This window comes from Dendropsophus ebraccatus, chromosome 10 (assembly GCF_027789765.1).
Source record: "Dendropsophus ebraccatus isolate aDenEbr1 chromosome 10, aDenEbr1.pat, whole genome shotgun sequence".
NCBI classification, from domain to species: Eukaryota; Metazoa; Chordata; class Amphibia; order Anura; family Hylidae; genus Dendropsophus; species Dendropsophus ebraccatus.
In genome coordinates this window covers 39,905,588-39,922,718 of record NC_091463.1, presented here as the reverse complement: position 1 = coordinate 39,922,718, position 17,131 = coordinate 39,905,588, and the positions used below count along the sequence as shown (strand labels likewise).

Sequence of the window (17,131 nt, the reverse complement as noted above, 5' to 3'; positions counted from 1 at the left end):
AAGCAAGCCGGATCACGGAGCAGGTAATGTATATGCTCCAGCCAGCGGGGGGGGGGGGGGGGGGGGGGGGGGGTTAACGGGGAGGTCTCCCGACATACTCACTGCAAGTATGCCTGCCCATAGACATTACCGGGCAGGGATCCGTTGTGTGTGTTTGTACCCTTAGGGTAGCTTCACACACCGTATCGGATTTTCTGCTGCGAATCTGCAGCAGATTTGATCTAAATAACTGAACACATCATAAAATCTGCTGTGGATCATGTATGTGTGAATGCACCCTAACCAACTTTGTCTAAAGATACAGTAAGATTTTTAAACAGCATAGGCTACTGGCACACTGACAGACACATTAACATTTTTTTATTCCTACTTTAAAGGGGTATGCAGGACTACAAAAACACAGCCACATTTTTCTAGAAACAACTCTACAATCGGTCCTCAGGTCAGTTTGTGTGTTGCAGCTCAGTTTAAATGAAGTGAATGGAGACAAGTAATACCACATATACAACCTGAAGACAGATGTGGTGTTTATTGAAGAAAGATGCTACGTTTATCCAATACTGGAAACCCCTTTAATTTGTATATAAAAATTAAAAATAAAAAAACAAACATGGTCCCTCTATATGTATTAAAAAAAAAAAAAAAAAAGGTTTACAGCCCTGGCATGGATCAATTTACTGTTTATGCAGTCCTGTGACATTGTAAAAAAGTGCTCAACTTATACACAATAAATGTCCAGAATTAAAATGGTAGTTGTGTCTTTAGAACTGATTTTATCAACTTACTTTGCTTGGAACTTCCTTCTTGACTCTTTTACACGAACAACTATAAAAGCACCTTAAACAAGATGTGCAGGATGAGCAGCAACTGCACTGAGACATCTTTTAGGCTGTTAGGAAAAAAAATAACGTAAATTCAGAATAAAAAAAAAATAAAAAAAAAATAGAATAGTTACAGTTAGTATCTTGCATGCACTTAGAGTTTCATTTCCAGCACCTCTACAGAAGGTAATGTGACAGGAGACTGCTGGTGCAAATCAAAAATAACATGTAGAGAACAAGTTAAACCAGACTGGGAGGGTCACAAGAAAAAGTGTGACAATAGTCCGAGGAAGCCCCTCTCCTGTGTGCGAGACAATGAAAATATAAGACAGAACCACTGCAGTCTATGTTTGCTTCATACTATCCGTCATTTGTGTTTTTAGGAGGCGGTCACTCACAAAATAGCCTAAAGGTGACTGGAATAGCTCAGGATAGGTTAGGAATGTATGTTTTAGTGAATGTAGCTTAAAACTTTTCTGTGTCATTATGACCTGAAGACATTTCTACACGTAATCAGTCAGTCTTCTATAAAACAGCTAAGGATCTAAAACTTTCAATTAAAAACGTGAGAATCTCACATTTCTCATGACCCCCCCACCCATAACATAATGTAATAGCGTCTTCTTCTTGAACAGTGATTTTACTTATCAATGTATTTAGTAACAGGCGTCTGTTGCTACTTAATTGCTAAACACACCTTGCAGAAATATCTGAAATTATCTAGACAATCATGTTCTGACCTTACGGCTACAATACTTTTTGGTTTAGTCATGAGTGTTGTCCCTTCATCAGTACGCTGTTAAAATGGCAGAAGGTTTTATAAGCAGATACATACAATTAAAACATATAAGGCCGTATTAAGCGGCATGGTATAGGGGAGGAAGCGAGCGCCGACCTGTCAGATCAGCGATTGCTCCCTCCTTGTTCCTAGTTTGCTGCCTGTGCTCTTACATGTACAGACATTGAGCAGGGAGCAGTGGGATGAGGAGCAGTGAGCCCATTGTAGTCAGCTGCGGTCTGCTGCCACCACTCCTGTTACACAGACATGCCGCAGACCGTCGCGATCATTATTTTTAACATGTTAAAGACCACGATCAGCTGACATCATGCATGTCGGCTGATCATGGTCTTTTAACATGAGTAATTACACCAAATAATTATCAGCCATAATGGTCGGTATTTAGCCAAGTACAGCTGATAATCGTTTGGTATAATACGGCCCTTAGACGTTGGTAACTATTGTAACATGCATGGGCCATTGTAGACTGATCCTGGGAAGAAAAGATGCCACAATAAATCATGTTATTAGTTATCACCAACATTGGGAAGGTCCATTCTGCCCTCTATTTAAATCACTAAAAACATGACTGTACCCGAGAAGGAACAGACATTTTCGCATAGTAAGGCTTTCATTTTTCTTACTTCTTTAAAAAGGGGGTATCCATAGAGTAATTTATTTATAATACATTGGTTTAGGTTATATTATTAATGGACCCTGCTCTGTATCAATGTGCAGCAGCACTTGATCAGCAGGGGACCAAGAACTACAGGGCTTTGACCAACATCAGTGGTGGCAGCAAAAGTGTGATGTCATTGAAGTTGTTGTATAAACAAGAATTTTTTTTTTTACACATTTAAAATAAAGTAACTGAGCATTGGCTTGCCATCATCTATTCTAAAAAAGGAGGCCCAGTGATTATGACATAAGCCTTAAGCGAGCAGATAAGTGTGAGGGGGGGTGAGGTGGGAAACTGCGGAGGGCTGCTCACCTGTATATGGTTTGCCAAGAGTATATAGATGGGGGTTACCCAAACATTTTTTCCACCTAATCATATAGCCATGCTTTCTCAACGTCCAAGAATAAAGGGAAGAATCCATAAACAACTGAATATCAAATCCTTTACCAAGATATGTTGTGTATAGAGATGAGCGAACCTCGAGCATGCTCGAGTCGATCCGAACCCGAACTTTCGGCATTTGATTAGCGGTGGCTGCTGAAGTTGGATAAAGCCCTAAGGCTATGTGGAAAACATGGATATAGTCATTGGCTGTATCCATGTTTTCCAGACAACCTTAGATCTTTATCCAAGTTCAGCAGCCCCAGCTAATCAAATGCCGAACGATCGGGTTCGGATGGACTCGAACCCGAACCCGGTTCGCTCATCTCTAGTTGTGTCTATAGATGTTCAAGGGGGATAAGCTGAGGGGAACCAAAATGGGAATGTCTGCCTGGGGAGGTTACATTTTTCCTGAAAGAGTTGAAAGGCGAGTGATTCAAAAGTAACCTGGTTGACAAAGTCATAAAAATGGAATACGTGCTAGACATGGAGAAGGTCAGGCTAGTACGCGCTCACGGCTGCGCGCCTCTCCGCCCATGCCATAGACACCATTCTAAGCACAGATGCATTCTGACGAAAGAATTGACATGTCAATTTTTTCAGGAGATCGTGGAATCAACCCGCCCATTGAATGGTGTCTATGAGGCCGGTGGAAAGGCGCGCATCAGTGAGCGCGTACTAGCGACGGAATTTATCTGTGCAGATTCCGTTGTGTTAACCCACCCTAAGAGTGAAAATGAGAAAGGCAAGGCCAGAGAGGTATCCAGAAGAGATCACATTCGGTTCCTGCACTGGCACCACACAGATCTGATAAAAGCAATTGGGGCCAGGAGAGGATGATGCAACAAAAAGAAGAGGGGAAAAAAATCCTGACTATTTCTTTTATTCCCCAACTGTAGGTGAAAGTATGATCATTAATCTAGTTTTGCATGTCATCAGTATGTCTGTCCTCCTGACGGCTTTCCCTCAGTTACCGCAACCCTGCTGTGGGTGTCAGCTTGTATATGTTTTAACTATTGAAACACTAGGAATGAGGAACTTCAAAAGCACCTCTAGGCAAATACAGGAACGGGCATGTATCTATTGCTACTGTGAAAGTCTACACAGACTTACATAGCAACATTTTCACACCAACTATTACATGCACACAATATAAGCTTTACTCATTGGGGGGGGGGGGGGGGGGGGTGGACAGCTTTACTCATTGGGGGGGGGGGGGGGGGGGGGTGGACAAAAGAAAAATTAATTTTAGGCAAAAACTAATATTTTAGTTTTATATGTGTACTTTAGATGTTTTTTTTATCTTTAGTTTGCATGCATTTTTTAATCTAATTTTTTCCATGTAATGCACCCCAATAAAAAAACATAAAAAAAATATACATGGAAACGGTAAGACATATTTTCACATGGGCAAATTGTATTTATTTAAGTTATTATGCTTTTAATTACACCACTGGACAGCAGCTGAAGTAAAAAAATAAAAATATCTTGTGAACTGTGAAAAGTTTATGTGTAGCCGCTTAAAGGGGTTATCCAAGGAGCAATATTTTATTTTTTAAATATATTGTTTAGGCAGGTGGTAAGAGCTTATATAGCTTGTTTCTTTATTCAAGCACTGCTGTCTGGATCAGCACATGTATTTGCACTGTGGTGTCCTGCCTCTGCCACAGATTGGCTGTACGAGCATAACCATGTGCCAACCTAGGAGTGTGTAATGGCAACAGCAGGGGAACAAGAAGGCAAGTACGGGTTATTTTACTCTTACCACCTGTCTGAACAAAATTTTAAAAAGTTTTAAAAAGTAAGTGAAGTAAGTGATAACCACTTTACAAGTTTATCTGTAGGAAAGATTTTTTACATAGGCTCATTACAATTTTGCTATTCATCCATCTTACAGTTATAATGTATGAATGCACCAATAAACAGAAACAAGGGATAGCTTTACACTTTACATTTACAAAAATACATAGACATACGCATAAAGGTGCCTATGTCTAAATGTTTTATAAATGTGTTTGGCATGTACAATATTATATCTGTAATATCTGCTAAGACTGTCGTAGTACGGACAGAGTCCATTGGAGCGGATCTCCCTGCATCATGATTAATTATTGTGTGGGGAGCTCCGATACTATTTGCAAGTTCACACTTGTGAATGGTCACAGCTGCACGGCTGTGACAGTACACCAGTGCAAACAGTATCGGAGCTCCTGGCATAATCAATCATCATGCGGAGAGCTCCGAGATCCACTCCGCAGGACACTGTCCACACTATGAACAGTTTGGGGAGAACGTGTGGACGCACCCGAAGTGGCAAAAGTAGGTCAACCTTAGGTGGAATAGTCCCCCTGGAAACCAATAAATACACATAAATTGTTGATTAGTACTGCACATTGACCTGGAGGAATTTAAAGGGGTTATCCAGCGCTACAAAAACATGGCCACTTTTCCCCCTACTGTTGTCTCCAGTTCAGGTGCAGTTTGCAATTAAGCTCCATTTACTTCAATGGAACAGAGTTTTAAAACCCCACCCAAACTGGAGACAACAGTAGGGGGAAAAGTGGCCATGTTTTTGTAGCGCTGGATAACCCCTTTAGCCCATTCCTCTATAATAGAAAACAGCTTCAGCTTTATTGTGATGGTGGGTTTCATTCCATGCACTGTTTGATTCATGTCCTTTCACAAGACTTAAAAGTGACACTGTCACCCCTTTTTGCATTCTGGCTTCTCTTTATAGATGTCAAAAGGTAAATTTAGCAGTTTTCATACTTTACATCATACATCATGGTGCTTGTAAAAGTGCAGATGGTGCCAAGGGGCGGGGCTTCACAGCAACTGTCACTTAGCCCCACCCACAGCGCCTCAGTAGGCCCCCCCCTCGTTAAATCATTGGCTTATAGGCCCCACCCCCTGAAAACTGCTACATTTACCCTTTACACCTCTGTAGAGAAGTCATAATGCAAAAAGGGGTAACTGTGTCACTAACTTATGGTGCGTTTACACAGAGAGATTTATCTGACAGATTTTTTAAGCCAAAGCCAGGAACAGACTATAAACAGGGTGCATGTCATAAAGGAAAGACTGAGATTCCCTGTCTTTTCAAGTCCATTCCTGACTTTGGCTTCCAAAATTGGTCAGATAAATGTGCCTGTGTAAACACACCATTAGTCCTATGCAGAACTTTACAGTAACTTTATTCTTAAACCATTATTTGATAGAAGACTTGTGTTTAGGGTCGCCTTGCAGCATTACCCACATTCTCTTGACAGAAGTCCTGAATTTTCCTTTAGAACATGCTGGTATAATTCAGTCATTGTTCTGTCAATGATGGCAAGCCTAAAAATAACACTTTAACTGCACTGTCATTTAAAAAAAAAAAAAACTTCTGACATGTTGTAGGTCGAGCCAGGAGAGGTGCACGCGAAGTGCATTTTCTCCAGGCTGTGTGACTGAGATGCGGAGATGAAACCAATCTTGGTTTTAGACACGGAGCATTCGCCCAAGTGATTGATCAGGGTCTAAACATGACCACCATGACAGATTTAAAAAATAAAAAATTGACCTAAAGACACGCTAAAGTTTTGGTCTGAAGGGCACACTGCAACCAAAAAGCTCTGCTTCGGTTTTATCTTTTCACAAAACATTATTCCAATAGCTTTCTGGAATATCCAGGTAATCGCTAGCAATCTGCAAATGGGCAGCAATGTTCGTCCCGGAGAGCGGCATCTTTATCCTTGCAATCCTGCCTTAGGTTGCCTTTCTACAGATTATCCGATTCAGAATATTGAAGCCAAAGCCAGGAATGGAATTGAAAAGGAGAAATCTCAGTCTTTCCTTTATGACCTGTTCTCTCTTTATAGGCTGTTCCTGGCTTTGGCCTCAAAAATCTGTCAGATAGACAGCATCAATACTATTGTTCTGTGTGCTCCCGATGGTGGATTCAATAATAAGATAGTATGAAAGAATGTGAAACATGTATTAGGATTTTTTAAAAACGTTATACATAGATTTAAAATTTGACAGGTTTACATATGGATTTGTGATATAAATGATAATGAGGGGTGTTTGGTCATATGGTAATATTGTATCTGTCTTACATTGATTTGATGAGCCCAGGTGGAAATGCTAAGTGGGCCTAAGTTTAGTAGTGCAGCAGTTTCGCAATGGAATTGCAGTGTATGAACACAGTCTAAAGGGTCACAAACTTTTACCACTCACAGATATTATTGGATAAAAAGAAAAAAACATACATACACATACATATACACATTATATATATATATATATATATATATATATATATATATATATATATATATATATATATATATATATATATATACACACACACACACACTTATATATATATATATATATATATACATACACACACACACCAATAACTCATTTGTCTGATTTGGTTCTCTTTATATACTTCTCTGATGAAGTTTTAGGGTGTGTTCACACATACCAGATTGCAGCAGATTTCACCTTGAAAGTTTTTTTTGCAGCAAATCAATAGTACAGGCGATTTTAAGAAACTTTGTAATTGGGTTTATTAGCAGAAAAATGCATCTTTATCATGAAAAAGCAGTTTGAAGCTCTCCCCCCTGTCTTCATTGTTCTCTTATGGAGGGGAGGGGTGGAGGGAGATAAGGCACCGAAACAGGACAACAAAGAGTTAATTTACAGCTACATCACCGGGCCATCTCCTCTAACAGTCAGCACTGACCTCTGAATAGCAACTTTCATACAGCTCCCACTGTGTAATCCTCTCTCTGTGTTCTCTGCTGGCGACTAATCTCCCCCCTCCCTTCTCCATAGGTTACACAGGGCTCGACTTATATAAAAAAAAAAAAAAAAAAAAAAAAAGAGTCGAGATTTCCTGATAATGAGCAGTGACAGAGAGAGGGGGGGAGGGGGGACCTGGGGAAAGTCTTTTTAAATGCAGATAATGGCATATTTGCCTAATAAACCCAATTACAAATGTTCTTAAAATCGCCTGGACTATTGATTTCTGCAAAAAAATTAAAAAACTTGCAGCGTGAAATCCGCTGTGATATGGTACATTGTAAAGGCACCCTAAGATCATATTTCTGAAGGCTCTGTTAACTTTTACACTCTAATGTACAAACTAAAAAGACCTGCTGGTAGTTGTAAATCACCTGGATGGAGGACGGGAGCTTCCTTTAGGGTCTTATACAATGAACATAACGTGCCAGCAAAATAAAATACAGCGGTCTTCACCTGGCGCCCAAAGGAGCAGCGCATCCTGACCCTGGCAAAGAGAATTACAGTACATTCAATAATAAATTGTACTATAGAAAATATGGAGGGCTAACTGTAGCATCATGGGTTCTGAATCACTTTTGGAGTTAAACCTGCACAAAACTGTTGACATTATGAACTGTGGTTTTTTTTATCTTAAAAAAATTCTGTGTTTATAATGTGCAATTGTACAGCAGCAGCATTTCCACAATTTACTCTACCCATCAAAGTCATTGCAAAAATCTGCAATAAATCTGAAGCATATCCAAAAAACAGCATTGCGCAGATTGGAAGTTTGGACCACAGACCCACTTTTGCATTTTGGGGGTGATTTATTAAGGCCAATCACCAGTCTTGTTTTTTTACAGAAGGGGACAGTGCAGACATGGGGTCTATTACATTTTTGACACATCTTCTGACCAGATTTTTTAAGTGATAGAGATGCGTCACATTTATTAAAGTGACTGTACCACCAGGCCCAGGCAGAAGCACTGGAGGCGGGCCGATCCACCCCCAGTGGGAAGAAACTCCAGCCCTTCTATGACGTGACTCCATTAGAATCAATGGAACCCTATCATGGAGGGGCTAGGGTTTCCTCCCACTAAGGGTGGATCGGCCCGCCTCCAGTACTTCAGCCTTGGCCTGGTGGTACAGTCACTTTAAGACATTCGTGTCTCTTAATGCATCAGTCTCATCTCATGTAACTGGTTACTAACCACCAGCATGTGGTATATCAGTACTAGTAAAAGTTCCCCCATAGTTTTTGCAGAGCACATGATTATATCTCTTTAAATCTTATTCAGTTTACTACTACTGTTAATGGCATAAATCATAAATGTAGGGGGGGGGGGGGGGGGAGTATATCTACATGTTATACACGTATATCTATATGTTATATACTCATAGTGTGCTTCTCAGCACAACTTAGACATATAATTAGTTTGAAACTGTGCAAGCCCAATCGCCACTTCACAGCCATTTGATTCAAATGAATCCCTAACTTTGTGTGTGAACCACTATCACTGCAACATCAGTGCCCAGAGGAGAAGCCACCCAGTAGTCCAGCAACCCCATTGCCACTAGACCAAAGCCGCTGGCTCCGGCCACAACACCCCACAGATACAGCTACACACCAGTGAGACCAGTCCTGAGCTCACCTCTCCATGTGCTTCAAGCCTGCAGACTGGGAGAGGCTGGGCATTAACCCTTGTGCAGTAATCTGCTAATTAAAAACTCCTGGGATAAATGAGTGAATGAGTGTGGTGGAACCTGGGCAAAACATATGCTGCATTTACGCAGAGCGATAATTTGGCCGATCGTACGATTAACGATTTCGAAGTTTTTTTTTATAACGGTCAGCGTTTAGACGGAACAATATATCGTACGAAAAAATCGTTTTGCGATCGCTTAAGCCTATCTAGCCCATAGGTTAAATCTGTGAACGACTGTTTACACGGAACGATCTGAGAATTTTTTGTGAACAACGATTTAAGAACATGTTGTAAGATCAAAATGAACGATTTCTCGCTAGTCGTTTGATCGTTCGCTGCATTTACGAGTACGATTATCGTTCGAATCGTTGTCGTGCAAATTCGAACGATGATCGTTCCGTGTAAACGCAGCAATAGTCAAATAGATTAAGGGTCCATTTACACAGAAAGATTATCTGACAAATTATCTGCCAAAGATTTTAAGCCAGAGCCAGAAACAGACTATAAACATAGAACGGTTCATAAAGGAAGGCCTGAGATTCTTCCTCTTTTCAAATCTATTCCTGAATTTGGCTTCAAATCTTTGGCAGATAATCTTTCTGTGTAAATGGACCCTTAGGGGGGCGTGGCTTAGCCATGGAGCGGTAAGGTCGCACGCTGAGGGAGCTCCGGGCCACGCGGCGCACAGTCTGTTGTTTCCCACCCTGTTCCCGACCTACATCCCCCATGCCATACAAGAAAGACCGAGGCCCGGACACCCCGCACCCGCCGGTGACGAGATCTGCGTGTGGCACGTCCCGCATAGACCGCTTTTTGCAGCCGACGCGGCCGGACTTGCAAGCTGCTGAGGACGGCAAGATGGCGCCTGCCCACACACAGCCATGTCCAACACGGGAGCCGCGCGGCGGCACGAGGGCGGCGGCGGCCTCCGGTTCTTCTGAAGACTCCGGTGCTGCAGGTGAGGAGCCCCCCGTGTGGCCCCCCGCTGACCCCCTCACTGACTTACCCACATACGGCACCCCACCACATGCTGAGTTCCGGCTGCTGCGGGAGCTCATACAGGCTCTCCCCACTAAACGGGACTTGGATGCAGTTGTGGCCCGGATTGAAGCCACACAGCAGCAAGCCTTAGAGGCAGTGAGGGCGGATGTGGGCGATATAGCGGCCCGCACAACGGCCACTGAGGAGACGGCCGCCATCTTGGCCTCTAGGTTGGATACCCTTGAGATACAGATGTCGCAGGCCAGAGCCCATACCCAACGGCTCACACTCCTCCTGGATGACCAGGAAAACCGCGGGCGGAGAAATAACGTCCGTATAAAGGGCCTCCCGGAGCTCCGACCCCATGATGACCTGCCTCACAGGGTGACTGAGATTTTCAACCTGGCTACAGGCCGACCACTGGAATCTACTTATAAGATGGACAGGCTGCACCGGGTGGCTCGCTTCCAACAGCGTGACACCTCGGCCCCCAGGGATGTTTTATGTCGACTTCACAACTTCTCTGACAAGGAGGCAATTATGGCTGCTGTGAGAAACTCAGGCTCGGTGCAATATGATGGGTCCACGATCCGCCTCTTTCCAGACATATCAGCGCGCACGCTGTACATGAGGCGTTTACTGCATCCAGCCTTGACTGCAATCAAGGATGCGGGGGCCACCTACCGTTGAGGACACCCGCTGCAAGTGATTGTCCGGCGCGGCACGGACACCTTCTCCCTACGACGCCCAGATGACCTACCACAGCTGTTCGACTTCTTGGAAGCTCCCCCCGTTGAGGTTCCTGATTGGCTGGCAGTGGACTTGCCGGACCCGGTTGCCACATCGCGTCGGCGGAGACAGCGGACCCCTCGGTCCCCGGGGCCCATAAGTGCACATTCCCCCCTGCCATTCCCAGGGAGAGACATGTCACTTGGTCTCCCCACGGAGGCCTGATAGAGGCTGGCTGTCACTGGTCTCTGGTCCCATGGCCCCATAGTCGATGACTTTAAGTTTTCTTTTGCCATGGTTCCCGTCTCATGCTCTGTTCCCGGGATACTGGAAGGGGTGGGCGTTTACTGGATTTCGGCACCACTGGCCCGCTGCCAGCCTTACCAGTCCTCACGGGCTGTAGCAGTGTTCTGTAGCCCCTGACACTGTCTGAGGTGGACATACCCCACATTGTCTGATGCCCCCCCTGATTGCGGTGCCCGGTAGTTCAGCCTCAAGGGGAACTCCTAGTTGGGGATTGTACTTTCACCTTTCATATGTTTTCATTGTTGGAACAGAATGTTTAAGATTGTTGCCCTGGGGGCCCTGCGCGTCTAGTCCTCTTTTTCGGACGGACGGGCAGGTCTCCCAGTGTTTTATGTTTGGTGTGCCGCTGGCCCGGGGCCTCCCCCGCCCCTGGTTTTCTACGTTCCCATTCTTCTTTTTCTCTCTGTCCTTTCTACCCCTCTGGAGTGACCGTCTCCATTTAGCATTTGTGTGCTTCTCCCTTTCTTTGTGCGCCTTTCTTGGTGCGATCTATCACATTCTTTTCTCCCTACCCTCGTTTCTCTTTTTCCCGTCTTCCCCCCCCCCTACTTCTTCTTTACCCCTTCCCCCCCTCCCCCCCCCCCTCCTTTCCTCCCTCACCCTTTGGCCCCCTTCCCTATCCACCCTCCCCCCCCCCCCCCCCCCCTCCCTCTTTGTTCCATCCCCCTGCAGCTATGGCCACACGCCAGCAGGCGTCCCTTAAGGTCGGATCACTTAATGTAAAAGGGCTCCATGACTGCGGCAAACGCTCCATCATGCTAAACCTGTTTAAAAAACAGGGGCTGCAGGTCGCGTTTATACAAGAAACTCATTTGATGACCACTCACAAATTTTCTTTGTCTAACTCCTGGTTTCCATTTGCTTACCACAGTTTTTCTCCAGTACAGAAGGCCAGGGGCACGAGCATCCTCATAGCCAGATCCCTACCGTGGGAACTGATGGACTCTCGCAGTGATGGGGAGGGCAGGTTCCTCCTGGTGAAGGGACGCATTGCTTCGCAGGTATTTACCTTCGCCTCACTTTACCTCCCGAATTCGGGTCAGTCTCAGGCCCTGACTCAATACCTGGACATGATAGATGACTTTGCTGAGGGGTTGCTGGTGGTCGGGGGAGACATTAACGTTGCTCTTGACCCCACCCTAGACACGTCTAAGGGCTTTTCCCATGTGAACCGTGTCACATTGCGAAGGATGGACGCCACACTCCACGATCATCAGCTGATTGACACTTGGAGACTGTGCCATCCCCGCGATAGGGACTATTCTTTTTTCTCTCCTGTTCATGATATGTACTCCAGATTGGATTACTTCTTCATTAGACACAGGGACTTACCCCTCTTAGAGGACGCGTCTATTGACACTATAACCTTCTCCGACCATGCCATGATCTCCTTGCATATCTCCCTCCCTACACCGTACCCGACACAATGGCAATGGATACTTAATTCTTCATTGTTACAAGATACCGTAGTAGCTGCAGACCTTACAAGGTCATTGACGGAATACTTCAGTCTTAATTCCCCTGACGATACTTCCCCTATGACGGTTTGGGAGGCGCATAAATGTGTGGCCAGAGGGGTGCTGGTGAAACACGGTGCTAGACTAAAAAGAGAGAAGGCTGCCAAGACTCTGCGTCTTCTGACTCACCTGCGAGAGCTGGAGGACATACATAAGACCTCCCCATCTGCCGACACTAAAGGTCAACTGGTGCAGGCCAGGGAAACTCTCCGTACACATCTCCTGGATAAGGCGAAGGCCCAGCTCACCAAATGTAGGAGACATTTCTATGAATACGGGAATAAATGTGGGCGAACCCTTGCTCGTTCACTGCGGTCCCAACGATCCCGGACGTATGTCCCCCATATCACCACCCCCGCACAGACCAGGGAACACCTCCCGGCGGGCATTGCGAAGACATTCCGAGACTTTTATGCCAACCTCTATACCTCAGACGCCACAAATCCACTCTCTCATAGCCCCTCTTTCAGGTCCCGTATCCAGGCGTACATCTCTGAGTCGGGACTCCCGCGTCTTGATGTCGAGACGCTGGACTCCCTGGAAACCCCCATTTCAGATGTGGAACTTAAATTGGCCATTAAGGGGTCGCAGACAGGTAAAGCACCAGGGCCAGACGGCTTCACCCTGCACTATTATAAATTGCTGGAATCCACGCTGGCGCCCCCCTTTCTCGCTGCCTTTAACTCACTCACGGCGGGTGTTGCCCCTCCTCCGGACCTCACTAGGGCTACGATCGCGGTGATCCCAAAGGAGGGTAAAGATCACAGCCTCTGTTCTAATTACCGTCCCATCTCGCTCCTCAATGTGGATCTGAAGCTCTTTGCCAAAATATTAGCCACAAGGTTGGCGCCTCATTTGAATGGGGTCGTTCACCTGGACCAGACGGGCTTCATGCCGGGTCGGGAGGCTCGCGATAGTACCATGCGGGCAGTTGACCTGATCTACAGCGCTCAGTCATCCAATCTCCCTCTGATGTTGCTTTCGACTGACGCGGAGAAAGCGTTTGATCGGGTCAACTGGACGTTTATGGAAGAGACACTTCGTGCGCTGGGCCTTGGCCCGCAGTTCTTGTCTTGGGTGCTGGCTCTGTATACGAACCCCTCTGCCAGGGTCCGGGTGAACGGCATCCTTTCTGAGAGCTTCACGATCCACAACGGGACCAATCAGGGGTGCCCACTGTCCCCCCTAATATTCATACTAACCTTGGAGCCCTTCCTGCGGGTGGTGCGCGCCAGTGGGGATCTGGGTGGGGTCCGGGTGGGGGACACCACGCACAGGGTTAGTGCATACGCGGACGACCTTTTATTTTTTATTTCCACTCCTCTCGTGACGTTGCCGATCCTCATGAGGGAACTGGAAACATACTCTTCCCTGTCCAACTTCAGGATTAATTTCTCGAAGTCAGTGGCTTTAAACATTTCCCTTCCGCCTGGTGTGGTGTCTTCCCTCCGGGCCTCCTTTCGGTTCCGCTGGGCCCCCAAATCGATAAAATACCTTGGCATTTACCTGTCTGCTTCCCTTACAGATTTATTCTCCCTTAACCTTCCACCCATCTTAGCCACAATCCAGTCTTGTTGTGAGTCTTGGAGTAAGGGGACTTTTACGTGGTTTGGCAGATGTGCCATTTTTAAAATGTCCCTCCTGCCTAAATTACTATATGTCTTCCAGTGCCTGCCGATCAGGATCCCTATGTCCTTTTTCAAAGCCGTAGCCTCCACCCAGATCAAGTTCATTTGGGGAGCCAAACCCCCGCGCTTGAAACGGTCACTCTTGTGCAGGCCCAAGGATCGGGGGGGAGTCGCCCTGCCTGATCTGCATGCTTATTATTTGGCCTCCCAGCTCTCTAGGGTGATCGACTGGACACGACATGCTGCTATGAAGCAATGGGTGTCTGTCGAACAAGCTGCCTCTAGCATCCCTCTGTGCTGCATTCCTTGGCTCCCAGACTCACAGACGCGGGCGCTCCGCTCACATCCCTTGATTGGCCCAACTATTCGGGTTTGTAACCACCCATTGGTGCGAGGGCGGCTGCTGCCCCAGTGCTCCCTCATGACGCCGATACTCGGCCACCCGGACTTCACGCCAAGTTTCACGGACCCGGTGTTCCGGAGATGGATCTCTCACAAATTTTTCAGGGTCTTACACTTTGTGACAGGATCCTCTTGGTTGTCTGCGGAAGCGCTGGGGACGGTCCCGGACCTCCCTTCGTTGGGGGTGTGGAGATGCTCCCAACTACGACATTACCTCCTCTCTCTGCCCCCGGCCGCCCAATTCACTTCCTCCCAAACCTACTTTGAAGCTCTCTGCGATGGCCCTGATGCCATCCGTCACTCTCTGTCTCTAATCTATGCTGACTTGATGACTCCCCCTGACCAAGACCCACCGACTTTCCTGCTAAAGTGGGAAGCAGACCTACAGCTAGACCTGACCACGCAGCAACGGACTAACATCCTCCTCCTGGCCCACAAGGCCACGGTAAGCTCTCGCCTCCAGGAGGCAGGGTACAAAATCGTGTCCCGCTGGTACCAGGTGCCAGTGAAGTTGCATGCGGTCTGGCCTGAGACTGACCCGATGTGCTGGCGTTGTGGGGGGGATCGAGGTACCTTCCTGCACATCTTCTGGTCGTGCCCTCTGCTGCAATCTTTCTGGGAGGGTGTGCGAGGGATCGTCCGCCAGGTGACGGGCCTTTCAACAGGTCTCACCCCCGCACTGTTTCTCCTTCATCACTGTGAGATGTCTGTCCGGAAGTATACGCGCTCCCTGCTGCGCTTTCTGGTCATGGCGGCCAGGGCCTGTATCCCTCTGTACTGGAAACGCACTGTCCCCCCGCCGATCTCACTTTGGGTGAGAAAGGTGAATGAACTTATGAGAATGGAGGATCTTACCTCCTCTTTGCACAATACCAATTCCCGCTTCACCAAGACGTGGTTCAGCTGGCTGGAATTTCAGAGCACGGCTGACTACGCCTCTTTGCTGGTGCAGATGGTGGAGACTGATTTGCCCTCTTGAATGGACCCCGAGAGGGTCTGGTCTGGTGACTGATGGTGGCCCTGGCTTCCCCCCCCCCTCCCCACCCACACCTCCTCCCCCCCTTTTTTTTTTTTTTCCCTCCCCTTCCTCTCTTTCCCTCTCCCTCCCTTTTTTCCTTTCTCAGCTACCGTTTGTGTCATTACCTTGCCTGTATGTCCCCCCCCTTAACCCCCCCTTGCCCCTCTACATTACATTACTTTGTGTGAGTGGGCTTCTGAGTGATCTCTCTTTTATCTTTCCTTTTTCTTCTTTCTGCAGTATCTTTAATGTTAGTATGTTTACACTTTGTGATTGGAAAAGCGGCGGGGATGGTCGGAGCCTTCGCCCTCTTGGCACTTGTTCTACAATTCACTTAGGCTTGTTTGTCTCCTCATGCATGACCTCCTTTTAGGGGTCCTAATTCTCCTCCCCATTTCTGTAGCCTCTACTTTATTATTCTCCCTGGAGAGAATTCGCTTTGTTTACACTGTGTTATGTCACGGGGTGCCGGGAGGGAAGAGGTTTCCTGTTTACTGTCTTTGCCTGCAGAAAATGTGGTTTTGTTCGATTTAAATAAAGAATTTATAAAAAAAAAAAAAAAAAATGGACCCTTAGGGTTGCTGCACATGTACCATATCACAACGGATTTCACGCTGTCAGTTCAGCAGTGCATTAAGCTGCGATACTGGGCACTGTCATTTTCTATGGCTTTACATGCCCACAACGGAATGAAAAATCCAATGGAAATCCAATGTAAAGCCCCTTCCCACTTAACCCACCGCTGCCCGGCTAATACGTTACCTGCCCATGCTCCTGCTTGCTTCTCCCTGGCGTCACGCTCAGCCAATCAGTGGCTGCAGTGGGACAGAGCACTAATTGGCTAAGCAGGTTGTCAGGGAGTCGGAACCCAAGAAGTGGAAGCATGGGCAGATAATGTATTAGCCGTGCAGCAGTGGTGGGTTAAGAGGGAAGATAATAATAATAATAATAATAATAATAATAATAATAAGAAGAAGAAGAAGAAGAAGAAGAAGAAGAAGAAGAAGAAGAAGAAGAAGAAGAAGAAGAAGAAGAAGAAGAATTTTATTTGTATATAAAAGAAAGGTGGGAGCTACTGTAGATCTATAGATGGGATGCTGCCCCTGTCCTGATTACAGAACATATACAAAACAACAAAGAAGGACAATAAATGGCGCACCAATACATAAATCCAAACAACATTCAGGTGTCCATTACCATATTCATTGTTCTCCCTCAATGAATATGGTAATGGACACCTGATTGTTGTTTGGATTTATGTATTTTTTTGGGGACAAATGGGTATATGAGGATGTATTAAATGTAGGACCATTACCCCTGACGAAGTCACGTGATGTGACGATACGCGTAGGGTTTGCAGACCGGAGCCCCATTCCAGAGCCCTGGGTGATATGTGATCATATTGTTATTAA

At 46.1% G+C, this 17,131-nt stretch overlaps 1 protein-coding gene across 6 annotated transcripts in view; it reads right to left on the bottom strand.

Moving 5' to 3' along the window:
* Nucleotides 1-17,131, bottom strand: part of GDPD2 (glycerophosphodiester phosphodiesterase domain containing 2) — a 65,959-nt gene that overhangs the window by 32,047 nt on the left and 16,781 nt on the right. For 3 of the 6 annotated variants that reach the window (XM_069986718.1, XM_069986723.1, XM_069986721.1), the window contains exon 2: nucleotides 786-889. The exons of 1 other annotated variant lie outside the window; for it this stretch is intronic. In XM_069986718.1, the coding sequence (XP_069842819.1) occupies nucleotides 786-881 (96 nt within the window). In that variant the 5' untranslated portion in view covers nucleotides 882-889. Of the gene's footprint in view, nucleotides 1-785; nucleotides 890-955; nucleotides 1,049-7,824; nucleotides 7,922-17,131 lie in introns of those variants that run through there. 2 more of the 6 variants (XM_069986719.1, XM_069986722.1) reach the window with 2 other exon arrangements.